At 46.0% G+C, this 19684-nt stretch overlaps 1 protein-coding gene across 1 annotated transcript in view; it reads right to left on the bottom strand.

Annotated features, from left to right (window-relative positions):
* GRIK4 (glutamate ionotropic receptor kainate type subunit 4) overlaps positions 1-19684 on the bottom strand; it is a 315020-nt gene that overhangs the window by 6650 nt on the left and 288686 nt on the right. Inside the window, exons 16-18 of the mRNA XM_037029059.1 lie at positions 16171-16336; positions 14597-14822; positions 10787-10915 (exon numbers count right to left, since the gene is read on the bottom strand). Of these exons, the coding sequence (XP_036884954.1) occupies positions 10787-10915; positions 14597-14822; positions 16171-16336 (521 nt within the window). The remainder of the gene's footprint in view (positions 1-10786; positions 10916-14596; positions 14823-16170; positions 16337-19684) is intronic.

Genomic DNA, 19684 nt, shown 5'->3' on the forward strand with positions numbered 1-19684 from the left:
TTACCCACTTTTACTCCTATTAGCACCTGGACTCTACCTGGAACCTATCCCCACTTCCCAAACACACACCTGGCAAACCTCAACCACTCCTTTAAGACTTCAGAGACATTTTCTCTGGGCCACTTTTTCTGTTGCTACTTGACTCTCTTAGTCACACTGCTTTTGTATTTTGCTAATAAACCAATATGTGCCACTCTAATATTGCATAAAACAATATGAGGTCTGTCCAGAAGGTATCCAGCCATGTAACAGGAAAAATAGAGACATTTATTGAAGAAGATTTAAAAAAAAAAACACTGTACACAGGACAATGGCAATTCAGCCCCCTTTGAAGTAGGTACCTTGGGATCTCACACAGTTTTCCCAATCACCATTAGATGCCCCATCATATTTTCCTGAATCTCATCAATGGTCTGAAATTTCTTCCCTTTCAAAGGTGATTTTAGTTTTGGGAAAAGCCAGAAGTAACAAGGCACTAAATCTGGGCTGTTGGGGAGCTGAGTCACCCAGGTGATTTGATATTTCATCAAAAAACATGAGAAGTGATGCATGAGCAAGTGCGTGGTCATGGTGAAGTTTCCAGTCACCAGTTACCCATAGCTATGGCTTTCTGAATCATCTGAACAGTTTCCTTGGAGGAACGTTCAAGCTTAACACAAAATTTGATTCAGATTTGTAGTTCTACTTGTTTAGTCGTTTTGCCTCTACTTAGTCATTTTGAATACAATGGCCACACAGTACACATGCTCACTCAACAGCATCTACCACCCCCACTGACAAGTATAGTGAAGTCATCATTGTTCATGCATGTGCATTTCACTCCACTCTCCTTGGCTGCCAGGTTACATTGATGTCACGCAAACCATTCTCATTATACTAATAACAGCTGGACCTTTTCTGGACAGACCTCGTACACAAGTTTAATTATGTATTTCCAGACTTTCCATTAGCCTGTGAGTTCCATGAGGGGAAGATCCATGTCTTGTTCCCTCTGTAACTCCATAATGGTGGTGACTGAAACCCAATAAGAGCCTGAGAGTGTTTGTGAAAAGAACGAGCAGGAAAAAAGAGAATAAAGGCATTCCAGATTTAGAAGCTTGCATTACTGAAAGCTTTGGATTCATACTGTGATATGTATTCATTCCCAATTAACTTTTGTTTGAATAATAGTAAAGTTTGACCACACTTGTTGAGTGCTCCCAGCCTGGTCATGGAGCAGATGGCCCAGACTGCACCAAGCGTGGCCAGGGTGGGACTGCACATCGCTGTGTATCACACACCGTGGCCTGTTGGCACCGGGTCCCAGGCAGCTGTGAGGGCAGGGATGGGGCCTCAGTAGACAGGTTGTCTGCTTGCCCAGCATTGGTTTGTTTCATCAGGGAAAGCTTCTTAGAGGACCCGAGGTTTTAACGGAATGCTGGTAGAAACCATTAGTCACTGCAACACCCCACAGTCTTTCTTTCCCAGCTTCTCACGTGTCAGGGCCAGAATGTTAACCCTGGGAGTCAGCTCCAGAGTGCTGATTCCTGGCTGCATGGTCTCCTCCCCTTAGGAGTGAGCCTTGTACACCACTCCTGCCTTTAGGAATGTATTGGAAAGTGGGAGCAAGAACAGACTGCTGGCAGAGTCAGAGTTGAGAAACAGATGGAATGTGGAGCGGAGAGTGGGAAGCAGGTGTTAAGAGAGTGCATTTTTATTCCACACTGTCATCAGTCATTCCCCTGGAAGTCAATGCCTTCCCTAGCCACAGCCGCCACTCAGAGGAGCCTTTGGGTGGATTCCCTCGAGCCTGACCATGACCTTTGCTGCACTCACAAATGTCTTGGGACCTGCGAGGGAAAGCTGGCTAATTCCCCTCCCTTCACTTATTTAGATGAGAGCCACTGAATCAGAGGATTCTCAAACTGGGATTCTTTTGATGACATTAGAGCCTCTGAGCCTCAGCTATGCCACAGTGGTATGATCATATTAAGTGAAACAAAATTGAACTCACCCTGGAAACTCATAGTTGGTTAAATACTAATCCTGGTATCACATACAGATTGCCTACAAATACAAATGACAGTTGACAAATCCAAACAAACAAATTTGTTTCTAAAGCTGCAGAGTGGAATGGCTGCCTGGAAGGGAATGCCTTTGAGTAGATTTGATTCTCTACCCACCCACCCTCCTGCTCTGCCTTCAGTTCTGACTGTGAATGATCACTTCTTAGATTTGGGTGCATGTATGTCTCAGGCCTTAAAGTCCTTGCACATCTTCAAGTAGTACAGTAGAAATCTGCAACTGAGATGCAGGGAAGTTATTTCTGAACAAGGAAAGGTTAGACATAGCCTGGGAGGCAAAGAGGCAGGGAGAGGCCACAGGGACCACTGAGGTAGCTTTGGGAGGGACTAGTGCCCCAGTCTCATTAAGGAGCAGCACTTCCATTCTTTGATGACGCTCAACCACTCTTTTTTGAGGAGCTCCCATGAACGGAGCACTATACTAGGGGCTGAAGCTCTGTGCAGTGTTTCTCATTGAAAACATTTGACAGGAACATGCATTTTTGAGCAACATGACTTTTAAGTACTTTCTATTTCAGAATCACATTCACCTATGTCCATGTAAATATACTAAATGGTCCCATCTCCACAGAATTGTTTGTTGGAAATGGCAACTTCACATGCCCACATGTGAGATGACCTGCAAGACCTTCCCAGAAAATGCAGAGTGACTCATCCTGTTTGCCTTGCCAAGGACCAAGAGAGGGAAGGCTGGCCACCTCTTCTTTCACTCACTGTGACACCTGTTGACTAGGCCTAGCAGTTTCTGGAGACAGTGACGGAGAGAATAGGGAAAGGTACATGAAATGCAAAAGGGATGGGAGAGAAATTCAGAAACTTTTGTAGTTTATCACACACAAAGTATGGGAGAGGCACTTTGTAATTTATCAAACTATGACCACTTCATTTTTTAAAGCATTTCTTATCTCATTCAGTTACCATTAAAAACACTGTAAACAAGGCTGAGTGTTCAAATTTTACGGTTAAAGAAATGGAAATTCAGAGCACTTGGGTAAGCTGCCCAAGTTTTCACACCTGAGATAAATCTAGATAAATCTTACTATTTGGCTAATGTTCTGTGTTTTTAAGTGTCTCCTATGAACAAAACTACCCTGATACACAGTAAAATTCAATCTTAACAGTTGCGCTATGATATCAGCACTATCCTTACCCCCACTTTCCTGACAAGAAAACCCAGGTCCTGGAGTCAGGCACCTGGCACAGAGATCATGTCTAAGCGGGGGAAATGCCAGATTCAAACCAAAGCTGGAGTCCTGATCCCTACCCCACACTGACTCTCCCAGAAGCCTGGGTCCCTCATGTTACAGGGGCATGATTACAGAACTCCCTCTGGCACCCTGATGACTGAATTCATTCCTGGGACACCTCCACCCCCAATGTAACCCAGAGTGACAGGGGAAGCTGTTAGTTCCTCTGATAAAATCTCCTTCTCTCCTTGAGAACATTACATCAAATGTTTGACTCAATGATTTGTTGACTTAATCTTGGCTCAGTTTCCAGAGTCGGGCTGCAGTCTTTACAATTGCTGGCCTCCTCTGATGCCCACACACGGGGATCTCCTTTACCTCTATCCCTAATCACATTTTCTGGCACCCCCTTGAATTTCTCCATCTCTTGTCAATGGGAGAAGCTTCCTCTGTGAGCGCCTAAGACACTATCTGAACTCCCATATTGAGTTTCCAGTCTTGGCTGTGTCCACAGAAAGCAGAAAGCCAGGATAACCAGGCTGGACCACTTGAGAAGAAAGAGGAAAACATCCCCAGAATTCCCCTCCCACCCCCAGTCACTTGTCCACACTCCTGCTGAGATGTCTCACCAGCTGTGCCAGTCACCCAATTCCTGCTCTTTAAGGATTTTGCGAGTGAGCGTCACCTGCATCTTTTCCACTCTTGAGAGGGGATCCCAATTTTCACAGCCTGGTGGTGTATTTGTGTTCCTTTGAAGCTTGATTGTGAGCTTGCATTTTTCAAGATAAAGGTATTTAATTTCCTTGAAATTCGCCTACTATCTTTTTGTCTAGCAATTGTTCTGCAAGCCTTCGGCAACCCGATCCCCCTGCACTGGGATGCTGGTATCTATGAGTGGCCAGCAATATTTATTTTCATAGGAGTTGAGTGAGAAAATAAATAAAATAAGTGTTTTGGATGAGAAAAGGCAGAAGAAAAATAGAACAGCTTAGAATTAAGCCTGCTTTTTTTTGTAATTCTCCATTTTTCCACATAATCTGCCATTTCGTTTTTTAGTTGTACATGAAGGTCACTGAGCTACAGACAGAGAAATAGGAACAGTTGAAGCAAGGGGGTATTGTTGTGGTTCTCACCTGAGCCAGATAAGACCTAGCACAGACTCGGGACTGGTGGCATCATAGCCGATGTTAGGATGCTCCACCAGAGTTTGGCAATGATGTTGGAGCTGTAATATTGGTTAGAAGTGGGACAGTACTAGAATGTTTCTTTAAAATTTCTCACATTTTAATAGGATAACAAGGTAGAAAAGGATTGTATTAGGCACCACAGATTGTCTGGTACTTTCTAATTAAAACCAAGCTCCTATAGCAAGACATGCTCAGTTTCAGATCTCTGAGTAAAGGACCCTCTCATAGCTGCCTTGCCTCTAGCTCTCTGCCTGTTCCATGTTTTTCTCATTGCTTTGGGCACAGGTGAAAGCAATTTTACATCACAAAGAGATCTGCTTTAGACAGCATTTTAACTAACACGACCTTTTTGTTCAATGTGAAAAATATCCCATGTGGCTGGCTGCCTTCCTGGAGACCATTCAAAGACCTTATGGGACAGGTCTCTGGGGTCATGCTGGGCCTGAACTTCTGGCACAGCAGGAGGTCCCTTGCACAGTGAATTCTGTTCCCCAAGTCTGACAGCTAATATGACTAAGCAATGGCACCTCTCGTTTCAGGCTAGTCATGTTTCTCCTTGGCTGGGCCAGGAAGCTTTTAACCTCTCAAAAATGTTTGTCTGGGTTCGGCCTTGGCAGAAATGGGGCCATTGCTTTAAACTGGCACTAGCTGCTGTGGCTGGGATGGGAGTGGAAGTCCTGGCTCTGATGGGGACTTGTGTGTCTCCCAGACAGCGCCCACTTGGGCCTTGCTGCTTGTTCATGGAGCTCACCCTCTGGCACCAAAGAACACCCGCAGAGAGGCAAGAGACTGTTGGCCAATTGACAGAACACAAGCATCTTCTGAAGTGTTGGGTCCTGGACAGGATGGTTCCCACTATTTACTTCCCCTTCCCATTGGCTCCTTTCCCTTTTCTCTGCCAGTCAGACCACTTGGTCCCTGAGGAAGGAGAGAAGAGAAGTCCCTGCTTGCTTTTCCATCTTCCCTGGAAGTCTGATCTCCACTCCCCGTTCTTCTCCGCCCATCCTGAACTCAGTCCTTCTTAACCTCTGTGGAATGGAGAAGAATCTCCAAAGTGAGCCACTCGACAAAACTGATAACAATCTTCCTACAAATGTATTGAATACCTACCTCAAATTTTCATTTCCACTTAATTGCCCAAAACAGATCTCAGTCACTTTGGTTTTAAATTCAGTTAAATGCAGTCTTTTCTCTGTTCTCTCTATTCCCGAGTGTTTTTCAGGTCTAAGACTGGAAAGGAGATTATGTGTAACAGTTTGGGAATGGGGTTAGGGACCTGGTCCCAATGCTAGATTCCACTTCGATTTCCCATGTAGTCATCTGGAGCCCAGGAAAACACAGACCGGTCCCTGGGCCCTCTCTACCCTGGGCCTGTGTGCCATCCCGCAAGCTCTCAGTGCACCATAGCACAACACCTATTCCTGGGGCTTGCCAAACTCCAGCAAAAATCTCTTTCTCTCTTGGAATCCTCACCTAATCTAGGAGTTTTTATGTACCACTCTCCTGTCCCAGCAGGACACAAGGCTCCTTCTCAGGGACCTGCCACATTCGAGCATATTCTTTCCTGCTCTGCAGTTGTCTATGGTGACCAGTGCATCTGTTTAGTGCTTGGTGTGCAGATGCGGTGGCCTGGTTCTTCTATTCTTTTTCCATTGTTTAACTTCTATTGTCAACTTTATGCCAAGCTTGTATTTTTCAAGCAATTTGAATACTTTAAGCTCTAAGAACATTTGTTCTGCTGTGGATTTTAAGAGCTTCTTTGGGAACTGAACTGGAAGCCCATTTGACTGTATTCTTCCCAGGGTGATAACTGTCCCCTAGGACCATGAATGCCATAAGAGCTCAGAACTCCACCCACAGTAGCTGCTTCCATCATGCTTCATCTCACCCAGAACTTGTACCTCTGCTGCCAGGAACTCACACCTAGTCCAGTGTGGTGTTACTGTGCTGAGGCACAAGCACAGCTCTGGGATGGTTGTGGGGCCTCTACCTGGAGTGCTGATTTTACTTCAAGTTTAAGTCGGAAAAATGTTTTTACATTAAATTAACATGCTTGTATTACACCGTGAGATGCAAAATTCACATGTATCTTTAGGACAAAGCAGAACACTTTAAGGAAATTCCAAACTTGGAGGGCTGCTTTAGACTATGTTCCTGGATCCCAAGAGTGCACGCTGTTTCCTCTGCTATTAATTCCTTCTCTGGGAAAGTCTGGGACATGTTGGTTTGAAGCCCAAATGCCTTCACCAGGGTTTGAATGCCCGAGTAGCTCCAACCTCATCCAACTTATCCAGAGCAAGTTCCGAGTGTAATGACTGTGCTCCGTAACATTCCTAAAACAGTGACTCTTAATGAATGCTTTGAGGTCCAGGCCAATTGTCTGTGGAGCATTCCATGACCATAGCTCAGAATTAATTAATTCTTCCTCTAGGCTTCAGAGAGCTTTCTTCATTTAAGCAGACCCACAGTGGAACTGTTAAAAGACTATCTGTACCTCTTTCTATGTTCTGAACCTCTTGAGAGTAGGGCCATATCTGATTCCTTTCATCATCTCAGAGCCTAGCACAGTGCCTGATATGCAGCAGTTTACAATGTTTGTTAGATGCAGTGGGGACTATGTGAATGCTTTCAATGCCAACACCTTAGGTGTTGGTGTTCCTATTTGGGAGGAAACAGACACAGGATGAGTGTGGGAATAGTGCCAGGCTGGGGTCCTTGATGAGTTTGCTCATTCATTCTTTCATTTATTTGTTGTTAATTCTTTCCTCAGATACTGATGACAGACGATATGCTGGTCACTGGGATACAAAAATAAATAAGACACAGTCCCTGTCCCTGGGTTTCTCATAGTCAATGAGAGACAGAGATCAACAGACACAAAAGGAACATCCTAAGTGCTGGTTTTGGAAGAGCCATCTAGCCTTAAGAAGTACAGAACAGTCAGGGACACCTGCGGCTTGCAAATACTATTTAGACCTCTCATTGTGCTTTAATGCTCTTTACACTGAGATTTCAGAATAAACTAAGTGTGCATTTCCTTTGTGCCAGGTGCTGTGCTGAGTATTTAACATGATGTCACTTCTTCAATCTTTATAGCAGGCCTGAAGGTGGAATTATTATTATTGCTTCTATTTTCCACAAAAGGAAAATGAGGTTCAATAACCTTTTGTAGTGTATACAACAAGGACATCTATGAAGTGGAGTCCATTTGACTCAATCCTATCAAAACTACCTCAAGGAAGCCCTGACTGGGGTGGCTCAGTGGGTTGCATGCCATCCTGCAAACCAGGACATTGCTGGTTTGATTCCCAGTTGGGGCATAGGCCTGGGTTGTGGGCCAGGTCCCTACTGGAGGCATGTGAGAGGTGACCAATTGATGTTTCTCTCACACATTGATGTTTCTCTCTCTTTCTTTCTCCCTCCATTCCCTTCTCTCTACAAATAAAGTATTTTTAAAAAACTGCCTCGGGGAAGAGAACCATCTTAGTGGTTATCAACAGAAGCAACAGGATACAGGAAGGTAAATGTTTGAAGAGTTCCATTCTTGCGGGGTGGGGTGGGAAAAACAAAGAGTCCATTGCATTTTGAGTGACATCTGAAATGGGAGTGAGATGATCTAAATCAAGGCCCTGAGTGAAACCTTTAAGGTACCCAGGTCCTACGTCATCGTACCCATGTGTTTGCCAGTTCACCACTGTTTCTCCGTAGGACTAGAAGTGTACGCAGTAAAGAAATGCAAAAAAAGGAAGGACCTGGGGTGAAGTTTAGGGGTTGGAGATGGGAGTAACCTGGGAGGTGGCATTAATGCAGTGGTGACCCTCAAGGGGCAACCAGCTTCCAGGGATCAGATAGTAACAGGTTTGTGAAAAAAAGAAAAGCTGGTGACTTTGTAGGGTACCAGCAGGGGCCAGTGGAACTCCTGCACATGCTGAGGCTCTGAGACATGGCAGTGTTGCTCTAGACTCCCTCATCTGCACATGTTCAGTGGGCTATTCAGAGGCAGGAACAACTCTACTGGTATAGAAAACTCTGGGTATAAAGGCTGCTGAGGAAGGTGATTACAAGCACAGTTTCATTTGTCTCTTTAGTGTGGTCTGGGAGAACACAGTGATTGGTTGTTTTTGCTAGCTGTCAGTTAGCATGACAAACTGACATGCTAACAAACACAAACCCCACATACCCCACAAACACTTACTGAATACCTACCATGCGCTAGGCTCTATGGTGGAGGCTAGGGACATAGAAGCCAATGTGACTGGGACCCTGGCCAAGGTGCCATCACCCAGGCAAAGAGACCAAGAAATGCAGTACACTACTCTGAAGGCCCTGTCCAAAGCCACAGAAGGTGCCCAGTACCCTTTGGGGACATGGTGTACATAGGGATCACAGGCTGCCACTGATTAGCCAGAGGAAGGATCTGGGCTCTTTGGCCCAGGTCCCATGTCCACCCCTCCATTCCTGTTTTTAGATTTCTCCAGATCAATAGCTAACACTGTTTCCTTCTTCATTTTCTTGGTAGAATGGCTGTTTCCTACCACTCTCAAGTTCACTGTTATCACAGAAAAACATTAACATATGTCAACTTACAAATAATCTCATTTCATTTTGATTATTCCAGGTCCAGTCAAATTTAGAATGCTTTCTTTCAGTCCATGTGTCTTTTGGGGGGAGAAGAGGTGGTAGAGGAGCATTTTGCTACCCATACCTTCCATAGCATAAATTCTGCAGGCAGCCGACCTCTTTCCATGGGGATCCTTCTTGGCTCCACCTGCAACACCTACAGTGTCTGCTCACAGCCCTGCCCACTTTCACTGCACTAGTTTCTGCCTCCTCACCTTTCCTCAAGGTGCTTATTGCCTGCAATACCCTCCTTGCCTACTCAGGTCCTGGGCATCTTCAATATCCATTTCATTCTATCCAACCCACAAAAGTTTCCTGATACTTTTTTCTGTACCTTCCCATTTTTTCTCTGAATGAACAGAGTAGTGTCCCCCACACTTGATCTTTGGGGAGTGGGCAGCCGGGAAGTGTGTGGCCTCACTAGTTTACTCTGATGGGAGGGGTAGCATTTCCTCTAACTTACAAAGGGCTTGCCCACATAGGTCCATATTCCTGAGATCTCTCCTTGCAGGATAGAGAGCCACATAGGTACTTGGAAACACAAAGTCACTCATTCACTGTCTTGTCATGCTGAGCAGAGAGGGAAGCACATGGTATTATTATCCATTTTACTGCTATGCTGCCTTCCTAAGGGAGAGAACGTATAAGTAAATTTGTTGTATATTTTGGCAAGGCTGTAGTAGATTACTAGGGTGAGCTATATGATTTATTGTCTACACCAGGACATTTTGAGAATGAAGGGGATTCTAAAAATAAGTAATACTAGTTAACTGATTTACAACAGGTATAATCTGGGACTATTCTGGGCAAATCAGGATATGTGTTCCCCTGGGTGCTCAGGGACTCTTAACTACATATATCAGTCACTGTCTGCTTTATATTCAGCCTGACTTAATATCCATTCATTCACTCACTCATTCATTCCATAAACTGTCCATATGCCAGACCCTATGGACAGCCCTGTGAAAAAGACAAACTCTGCCTCCATGAAAAGTGAAATTCTGGTAGAGGACATGGGAATAGACAAATAAATGAGTGGACAATGTACTATCAGATAGTGATGAAGTCTGAGAAGAAACATAAAACAGGGTTCGGGTGATGGGGAGAGCTATGTGGGGAGGGATGCTCTTGCTGAGGGAGTGTCCTTTGGGAGACTGGGAGGAGGGGACAAGGGCACAAACTCTGCAGGGGGCTGCAACCTGGGAGGCTTGGGGAAGAGAAGGAAAAGGGAGAAGCAGATCAGGTAGGGGCTTGGGGCTACAGAAAGCTCGATCTTAACTCTGAATGATGTGGGACACCACTGGAAGGCCTGTGCAGACTGATGCTGCACTTGTACTCACATAGTAGAAAGAATCTCTCCAGCTGCTGGTGGAGAATGCACTGTAGAGGGGCAAGATTGGGAAGGAGAACAGGCTGTTTCAGTCGTGTGGTTCTGAGGTGAGGAGGGCAAGAGCCAGGGGGAAGTGGTGGTACTAGGGTCAAGAGGTGGCCAGATTCAGGAGACATCAGGGAAGTGTAGTCTCCAGCACCTGTGAGCCAGGTAGACACTGGACACCTGCAATATGCCAGGACCCTGAGATAGGATGGACCGCCAGCCAGTTGCAGTTTAGCCCTGGGTTCCATCCAAGGGTGTTCCCCATATGCCTTTGAAGTCATTAGCTGGAATGTGTACACAGAAATAGACCCTGTGGGTCTCTAGAGTACGAGGGGAGGCCCTAGACACGCTTACCTTTGGCTCTGTGATCCTCCTCCTTGGGGCACTTACCCCCTTCCCACCATTTACGCTTCAGAATTTCTAGGCGGTTGGTTTCCTGCAGCTGGAGAATGGCCAGATCAAACTCATCCCGAAACACTGAGCCTGTGGAGGCAAAAACGCCCAGAATGCAGGCTGTGAGTGTCATGTTACACACACTGTGCCCCTCTTCCAGGAAACCTCCTGGCCAACCTGCCAGGGAGCCAAGGGGGAGGCATGAAGTGACAGATGGGGCAGTCCCCAGGGCACTGCCCTCCTCTCTGCTAGTCGGAGGGCTTTCGTGGGGAAGAGGGTTCTGGCTTTTCACAGCCCGGGGCACACAGCTCAGTGCCCTCAGTCAGGGCACTGTACTTCCCTTGTCTCCATGCTGACTGGCCGGTCCCCTGGCTGAGATACCAGTGTGGGTCCAGTGACAGCTCTCCAGGCACCCTGCTTCTCTACCTTTGGGCCACCACTTTCCACCATGGTTTAACCTGCGCCAGGCGAGAAGCTGGTTGCAAAGCTCCCCATCTGCCTCCAGGGGAACAAAGGAGGGGAATTTGTGACATAAACCCTCAGTTGAGCAGTCATCTATTTTCTACTTTATTTAAATTAATTTTTCTGGCATTTATACCTCTTCTACATTACCCCTGACAACTCTTTGTCCAGAGCAGCCCCCAGTGAGACAGAGCCACCTGTGAGTGTGGCAAAAGCTCCTCTTCCCCATCTGTGTGGAGAACCCAGGGACCAGGCACCCAAACCCTTGCAGCTACCTACTGAGCACCCAGAACCCACTGGCTCATCCACACTCTGTTCACAGACACCCCCACCTTCCACCCCAACACACAGAAGGCTTCTGTTCGGTGCAATTCTTTTTTAATTTTCCTGGAATATGGTCAAGGAATTTAGTCTAGAATTGGTCAAGAATTGACCATATTCCTGGAATATGGCCTAGAATGTAGGTTTAATCACAAAAACAGGCTTGAATGAAACAGTGGAAGGCTTGATGCCCCAGCACAGACTGAGGTCTGCATCATTAGAAAAAATCCCAAAGGGCTGGAGACCAGATAAGACACCCATTTTTTCTTGCCCAAGCTCGGTGATGGCCAGATGTGGACAGACACTCCCAGGGAAAGGTTGTGTTGAAAATTCTCAAACTCTCAAGCTCTGATGTACACACAAATCACCTGGAGACCTTAATGACCCATACTCTCTGAGTCAGTGGGTCTGGACTTCTACTAACTGCCAAGGCGCTGCTTGCCATGGGGCCGTGGACAGCATTTTGACAGGCAGGGAACTAGTGCAGCTCCCAGACCGCTCCAGGCTCTGACAACCAGGACTCTGCAAGTAGAACCTCTCCTTCTAATACATAAAACTTCACCAGTGTAAGCGAATTCTAGGCCCGCAGCACCAAGTGTATCTACAAAGCTGGTCTGTGTGCACATCAATGGTGCCTCGGGAATAGTAGACACTTAATACACATCTGCAGGGAACAGCTTCTTAAACTAACAGATGGTGTTAGGTGGTAGGCTAATGAACATTCCAGGTTTGAAGACAACTGTCCAGGCCAGCAAGGCATTTCAAACAGTTTTCTAGGCATTTTCAACCAAACCTCACCAGCATGTCCTGGGTCCCATGAAAGGATTATTCCACTTACTGTTTGCCTACTTATCTCCTGAATCACCTGGCTAATTTCCCATTGCACTCTTTGTTCTGTTTCTCCTAATTTTCCTGGGCCCAATCACATTGCTTTCTCTATAGTTATACCCTTACCTCCAGCTTAAGCATGACACACATGCTTGTCTTTCCTGGACAGAACCTCAGCTGGAGCTAAACTCCATTTTATCAGTGGAATGTGCACTGCTTGTCCCAGCCTGGCCTGAGAACTCAGACACGTCCACAGCTGCCCTGCCTGCCCATCCTCTCCTTGCCTGGTAAGTGCAGTACTGAATTTGGAGATAGGCATCCTAGGCTTAAGCTTATTTCTCTACTTGTCCTGGGACCTTGGACAAGTGACTCTTCAGCTCTGAATCTCAATTCCATCCTCAAGAATGGGAAGGACCATATCTACTTTGCAAGTGGGGAGATTAAATAGGACAGTACATGCAAAAATAAAGTCATGTTAGATACTGAACAAATGCATTTCTCTCCATTTCCCTGGTTATTATTGATGGACATTTCTAGAATCAATCTGAATTATGTTAATTCTTGATTAGTTTGTTTTGTGAAGACTTTTGAAACTTTTGACATTTGTGTTAAATTTGTTTATTGCTAGAATATTATCAAGGTGTACCTTAAGTCATTTCGTGGTTCATTCCACATCCTTGAAACAAAATATTAGCCAATAAATTCCTGCAAGGGGTCTGTACTCTGTGATATTAATGGACATCAATAAAACATGATGGAAAGTAGAGGATATGCAGGTTTGTGAGTGACCCAAGTGAGGCCTCCAGTTTACAAGACTGCTGGTGTCAGAGTTAACAGAGTTCAAGGGTGAGTCATATTATTACCTCTGTTAATTGGCTTGGTTTCTGATCAGCCTTTAAGAAGTTATCTGCTTATATCAAACAACATAGGGAACTATAGAAAAAATGGGGAAGGCACCAATACTCCCCCAAATTGGCTGTCAGACACTGTGGTAAGGCACCTGGCTAGATTATTAGATTTAACCCTCATATTAATCCTATACAGTTGGTATTAGAAGCCTAATTTTACACATGGGATAACTGAGGCTCAAAGAAGTTCAATAACCTCAACATGGTCCCACAGCCGGCAGCAAGAGTACATTCCCAGGTCCGCCTGACTTCAAACTCACTCTCTCATACTGGATTGTCAATGTGAAGCCTATATTGTATAGAGTCCTGAGTGGGATGAAGGTCAGAAGAAGGGATGTGTGAGGGGCATACACTCTATGTCAATTTCCCACATGACCTGGTTGCCTGAATCCCTGCTTGTGCCCCTGCTGCCTATATGAGGACAGCCTTGGATGGTGTCAGCTCTCTGCAGTGTGGCTCTCGGTGGAGTGTGGAGAAGGGTCCAGGTTCAAATCACCTGGAGAACAATTCAGATCCTTTCCAAAATCACAACAAGCAGCTGCAAAATTTCCCCTTACCTACAGGAGAGGTACTATCAGCAGAGGAAGGCCTAAAGCACAAATATCCTTTAGATAGCAGAGCTGGGACAACATTCTGGAAGCCAAACATCCCTATCCCTGATAACAACCAGATGGCACAGTCAGCAAGCTGAATACCATGACTCTCCACCATTCCCACATCTGCCAACTCGGAGCAGGCACATCAGTGAGGGTCACAGATGATCTGAAAGCCCTCCCATCCAATCTCGTCAGTCTTCTTTTATAGTAAAACTCTCATCAGTGACACTAAGAGCAAAATGAATTCATTTGAGTCTTACCACCTTTCCCTTCTCTTACCCATGGCCAGTAGAGGTGTTAGTCTCTACAGAGAAATGGCCAACAGGCAGAAAGCAGGAGATGGGGAACAAAAGGCCTAAAAAAATCTACCAGGGCAACAACATGCCCTAATTAATAGTTAATTAATTGATAACTCATCAATTAGCCCTTTAGTAATCAAGGATTGAGAACTCATCACTGATTAGTGGAAGTGTGTGGGTTTGCTCTTCTTAAAATAATCTCAACAATGCCCACCTAATGTCCACCTAATGCCCACCTATTGTTACACTGGTTCTTAGAAACAGGGGTTGTGGAGTTCAGTGCTGCATTCAGTGGTTCTAGCTACTCTGACTCTGCCTGGTGAAGCTACCCAAGGAGGCTGTTCCTCTGCTGCATACCGACTGGCATGCCAATCCCATAGCCCTTGGTGTCCAGCAGGCCCCCAATCTGAGTGAGGTTGCAGTTTCGCTGCCGATAGTACTCATTCATGGTGGACTCCAGGAGGAAAGCATAGTTGGAATTCAACACCCTGGCGATTCCTTCCTCCGTGCTTTTCACAAACACACTTGGCTGCTTGGAATACATGTAATTCCACATGCGCTGGTAGGTCTGATAGCGGGAATTCTAGGAAAAAAACACAAGGAAGCAGGATTTGGAAAAGAGAAAGGAAATGCTACTTTAGAAAGGGAGGGAATCTAAGTGAACCTTAAAATTCTGGCCCTTCTGCTACTCAATCACCTTATATTCAACAGCCTTTTCCTTTTCCATCATCTCTCATCTCTTTACTGCACAATGGTGGGAAGAGGGAGTTGTGCCCTTAACCTCTCACAGAAGGATAAGGAAGGAACCAGCCCTCTGCCTGATAGGTTAGTGTCTGATTTGGCCTTATTTGCCCTAGAGAGGGCTTCCATTGCCAGGTCCCGAGTTCTGACACAAGTGAAAATGGACATTTTGGTTGTGTCTTTCATTGTCTTTCAGGCTGGGGGCAGTGAACTCAGGTTCATGCAGGACTTCTAAAGAGACACCATCTTCAGGAGCTGTGCCAGCATTTATCTATCAACTCTAAACTAATGGTCAGACAACTAATCACAAACAATAACAAGACTGAGAGAATTGTGGGGGCCTATCCAAATCCTGTGTTTGCATGATGCCATCACTATTCCTTGTGTCTGTCATCAGGCATTGAGACTGGCATGGAAAACAGAAATCTGAAGGCCTTGATCTTGCTTCATATAGAAATGAACTTGGTTGGTTAGACACCTATTAACTGTAAGGGAAGTCTGCTTCCCTAGAGATCCTGAAGCATGTGAAAACTACTCCGCTGTCCGGCCCAGCTCTGCCAGCCACAGCGATCAGACTGCACCTGTGAGTCAGCATACTGCTGCAGCAGGGCCTGCTCCTGAGCTGTGCAAGGGTACCTCAAAGAAGCCACTAGGGTCCTGATCTGAGCCTATCTAGTCTGTGATCAGTAAAACTAGTTAATTTTAATCTAGTGTTCCTGAACTTCAGTCATTTGCTTATTATTCTAATCTGGATGTGTCTACCTATAAAATTTAACTAACTTAGAAAAAACCTAAACATATACATTAGTCTCATCCTATACAGCCATAAAAATAAAGGTACATATTAGATTCACTGCATTATTTTTCTAATATTCATTAAAATAAATATGAAAGTATTGCAATTAAAAATAGTTCTGCTAAATTGTACCTAAAATCATGTCAACTACCACTAATTGTTTATGCTCAACACCTTTGGACAGGCTGACATTAACCCAAAGTGCTTTTGGGTCCTCATTCCATCATTTCATGGGTATTTTGTGGAGCAGGAGAAAAATAAACTCATGTGAATCTCCGCACTAGATGTTCAAAAGAGATCATGGGATGAGGAGAGATGTTTTTATCTGCAGTGGGCAGATATCTCAACTTTGTCCTGCCCAATTCCTAGGTTGGTGAGCAAGCAAATTGGTTACTTGAAAGAAGGTCATGCTGGAGCCTCCGTGAATCGTGCCATACTCGATGGTGGTCTGGTCAGCCAGGTCGTCCACTGACTCGATGGGCACATCCATACGCTGCACTGTCAGGAAGGCGGCCAGGTTGGCCGTGTAGGAGGAGATGATGATCAGCGTGAATGCCCACCTGTGTGGGAGAAGACTAGGAAGTTCTCATGTCCAGGGGCACTCCCCGGAGTCCTCACCCCCATCACCCTCACTCCCCGGAGTCCTGCTGCAATGAAGGAGAGACCAGGCATGTCCCTTTGAAAGCAACTCTCAGCTCAGAGGGGGAAGAGAAATGATGCACTGCCAACAAACAGTGTTTTAGAGGACTGCCTAGGACAAGTTTTTTCCTTATTTCCTAAAGGAGGTGAGTTGGGGGTTGTTCCTCAATGGAGGCATGTCTGTGCACATGAGACAGTTTGGGAGACTGTAGGGAATGAGCTGAGGGTGGAAGATCTGGGGGCCCTGTCCAAAGCTAGGGCTGTGTCTTCATGATGTAGTTGGCCTTCAGATGAGCATTGCCATGTCCTGAGCACCTGCCCTGAGCCACAGACACTGTCTCACACATTCCTTACAACTCAGAAGTGCAATTCTTATCACACTTTTATAGATGAGGAAGCTGAGGCTCAGAGAAGCAAAGTAACCTGCCAAGTAACACACTAATAAATTGATATTTTAAAACCAGTTCTATAAATTGTAACAGCAGAAATTCTTTAAGACTTGAAAAGCACCTTTGAACCTTTCAGAAGTTGGAATTAGATGTGCTATTTTAAAATAGAATGTTGTTTTATTGGGTACATCAAACTCATTTAAAATTAGAGTAATTTTGCAACTCAGGCAATATACGCACTAAAGCTCTTAAAACTGATTTGTTCACTTAAGTTGTTTAAACAAGCGGTATGGATCTGTACCTGATCCATTTGTTTATGGGGGTTCAGAAATGTATCTAAGTGAAACTGAGCTTGGATGATCACACATTCCAAAATAGTGGAGTCTGAATTAATGAGGCTTTATGCATTATGAAGACATTGCCAGCTAAGGCATAGGGTCAGCCCCAAGATCCAGGAGCTGGCAGGTTCCAGGTGGCTTTGCAAGAGCAGGAAGTCCTGCTGTCTCCTTTGCATGATGTCCAGGCTTCCTGTGGGCTGCCTCCCTGAAGCACACAGGGGCACCCAACAACTTGATGGGTGTGCTCATATGCCAGACAACCAGATGTGTGTGGGGGACAGCTACAGACAGCCTCTCAACTTGTTTGCACATCTAACGAATGGAGATGATGATGCCTGCTCTTCAGATTTTTGAGATCAAATGAGCTCTGTAAACCATTAGATGAATGCGAGATATAAAGAAACATAGAGACAGACCCCCACATTGACTATGGGATGAAAAACCTTTGGCTGCCGCCCCTACTTATGATCTGTAAGTGCCAGGTATCCCTCTCTACTCAAAACCTGCTTTCCCTGTCCCTGTCTAAGCTCTTGCACTCTGTTGGGAGTTGTTTCTTGTGACCATGCCTCAGAAGAGGCTAGGGGCAGTGACAGAGTCCCCAGGTAAAGGTGAACATTCTGAAGCTTCTCGGTAACGTTGGCTAGTGCTGTGGTTCAAGGAGCTCTGGGTGTGAACATCCCCTCGGTGTAGGCCAGGGAGGCTCCCTCAGCCGTTGTGGCCATGCTGCTCCAGCCTGGCCACCAGGTGGAGTTTATGCCTCTGCGCACACAGAAGGAGTCAGACATAGGAGCAGCTCAGTGCGAGCCAATGGTCTCTGCTGAGGGGGCCAGTCTTGCCGTGCCCCTCCAGAGTGGCCAGTGGAAACTTGGCCCTGTCTGAAAGGGGCATTATCCATTGTAAAGTTGGCATTCTTGTCAGCAACATGGCATTTTCTGTCACTTGCTCAGGGGGAGGAAGTTAAGAGAGGCTTGATGGACCTGTCTTTGGAACTCCCACTCCCCCAGGGAGCTGACCAAACCTGGAGTCCTGATTTAAAAACCAAGAACTCCAAGAGGCTGAGGGGGCGAACTATAGGGAGCTGGGGCTGGGGAGCCGGAGTGGCTGGGGCCAGCTATGGAAGGCACCGCAGAGAAGCTCAGGGCACAGGCACTGCTGACAGGTGGGTGGTGCAGGCAATGGAGCCCTGTGTGCAGCGCATTGGAACAAGCACCCTCTGCAGGGAGAAGCCCCAGAGAGACATCAAAATCTGCAGCTGACTTCCCCTTGTCCCCACGGCTCCCGCCCAGACTGCCTGAACTTTCAGGGCACACTGTGACTCTCCCTGCTGGGATCATTCCGTCTTCCCACAATGGAAAACCAGATCTCTATGTTGACCTATGTGATTTCTGGCTACATGTGATGATGGGTAAGCACCTTGTCCAAATGTTTTAATCCCTAGTGTATTTATCATTTAACAGGGTAAACAAAAAGCCCAGCTGGGAAGGGGACACTGTCCTAGCTGCATTTTCACCTCCTCATCAGCCCTTCTGATAACTGTCCAGGTGACCTGCTGTCCCTAGCACAGTTGTCCAATAGTGGACACACCATTTTTCCTTTTCCTTAGTCTTACACAGACTGGAAAGGGAAAGAGAACCAAGGTTATAAGTCCTATAATCTGGCACAGCCAAACCCAAGTGAGGGTAAGAAAACCGTACTCTGCAAACTTGCCTATCTATATATCTACATCTATATATCTATATCCATATATATCTATATCTATGTTTCATTTCCTCCTATAATGGTCTAATAGCAATTATTTAGTCCACACACTTATGCAGCACTTTCAAGTTTTCCAAGAGCTTTGCCACACATGAAGTCATTTGGCCATGTTCTTTTTGTCCTGGGTAAGCCAGGAGAAGGGAGTTCCATTCAGGTAGAGGCTGGCTGATGGTCCATGTAGACTGGAGGTTGAACTGTGTGCTGTCAACTCTCTCACCGAGGTTTTGTCTAACTCTGAGTGACTAAGAATTTGCATTTTCCCATCCTGGTGATGTAGAGGGGCCTGGGGAGCCACCACTCGCACCCCCCCCCCGCCTCCACCCAGCCAGATGCAGAAGGAAACAAAGCTGGTGTAGGGATGTGATGGGGCAGCTGGGCTTGAGTTCCTCCTGCAGGCACTTCCTGCCACAGGCTCATGTTTGCCTATGCCTTTGCCTGCCCAGCCACTCAACCTCAGGTCATTTTCAGGTCTAAACATTATAACTGCTTTCCTGTGGGCCTTTAAGTCTATTTCCTCATTCCATCTCCTTTTCTACCTTGGCTCCCCTCTGTATCCAGACCTCAAAGGCGAAGAAAGGAGAAGGGGATAAGATGGCACAAAGCACACATACCCACTGCCCCCAACCTTCTGAGATGGCAGAATGCAGCCCAGCTCCCAACCAGCCTGCTTTGAAAGGCAGAGGCTACTGTCTCCCCGACAGGGGAGTTGAGATTTCTGCCTGCCAGAAGCTGTGGTGTACAGCCAGAGTAGGGCTTATCTGAGGACACCCTGTGTGTCCCTGTC

Source organism: Sturnira hondurensis, unplaced genomic scaffold (genome assembly GCF_014824575.4).
Source record: "Sturnira hondurensis isolate 20B ecotype Veracruz unplaced genomic scaffold, ASM1482457v3 Scaffold0020184, whole genome shotgun sequence".
NCBI classification, from domain to species: domain Eukaryota; kingdom Metazoa; phylum Chordata; class Mammalia; order Chiroptera; family Phyllostomidae; genus Sturnira; species Sturnira hondurensis.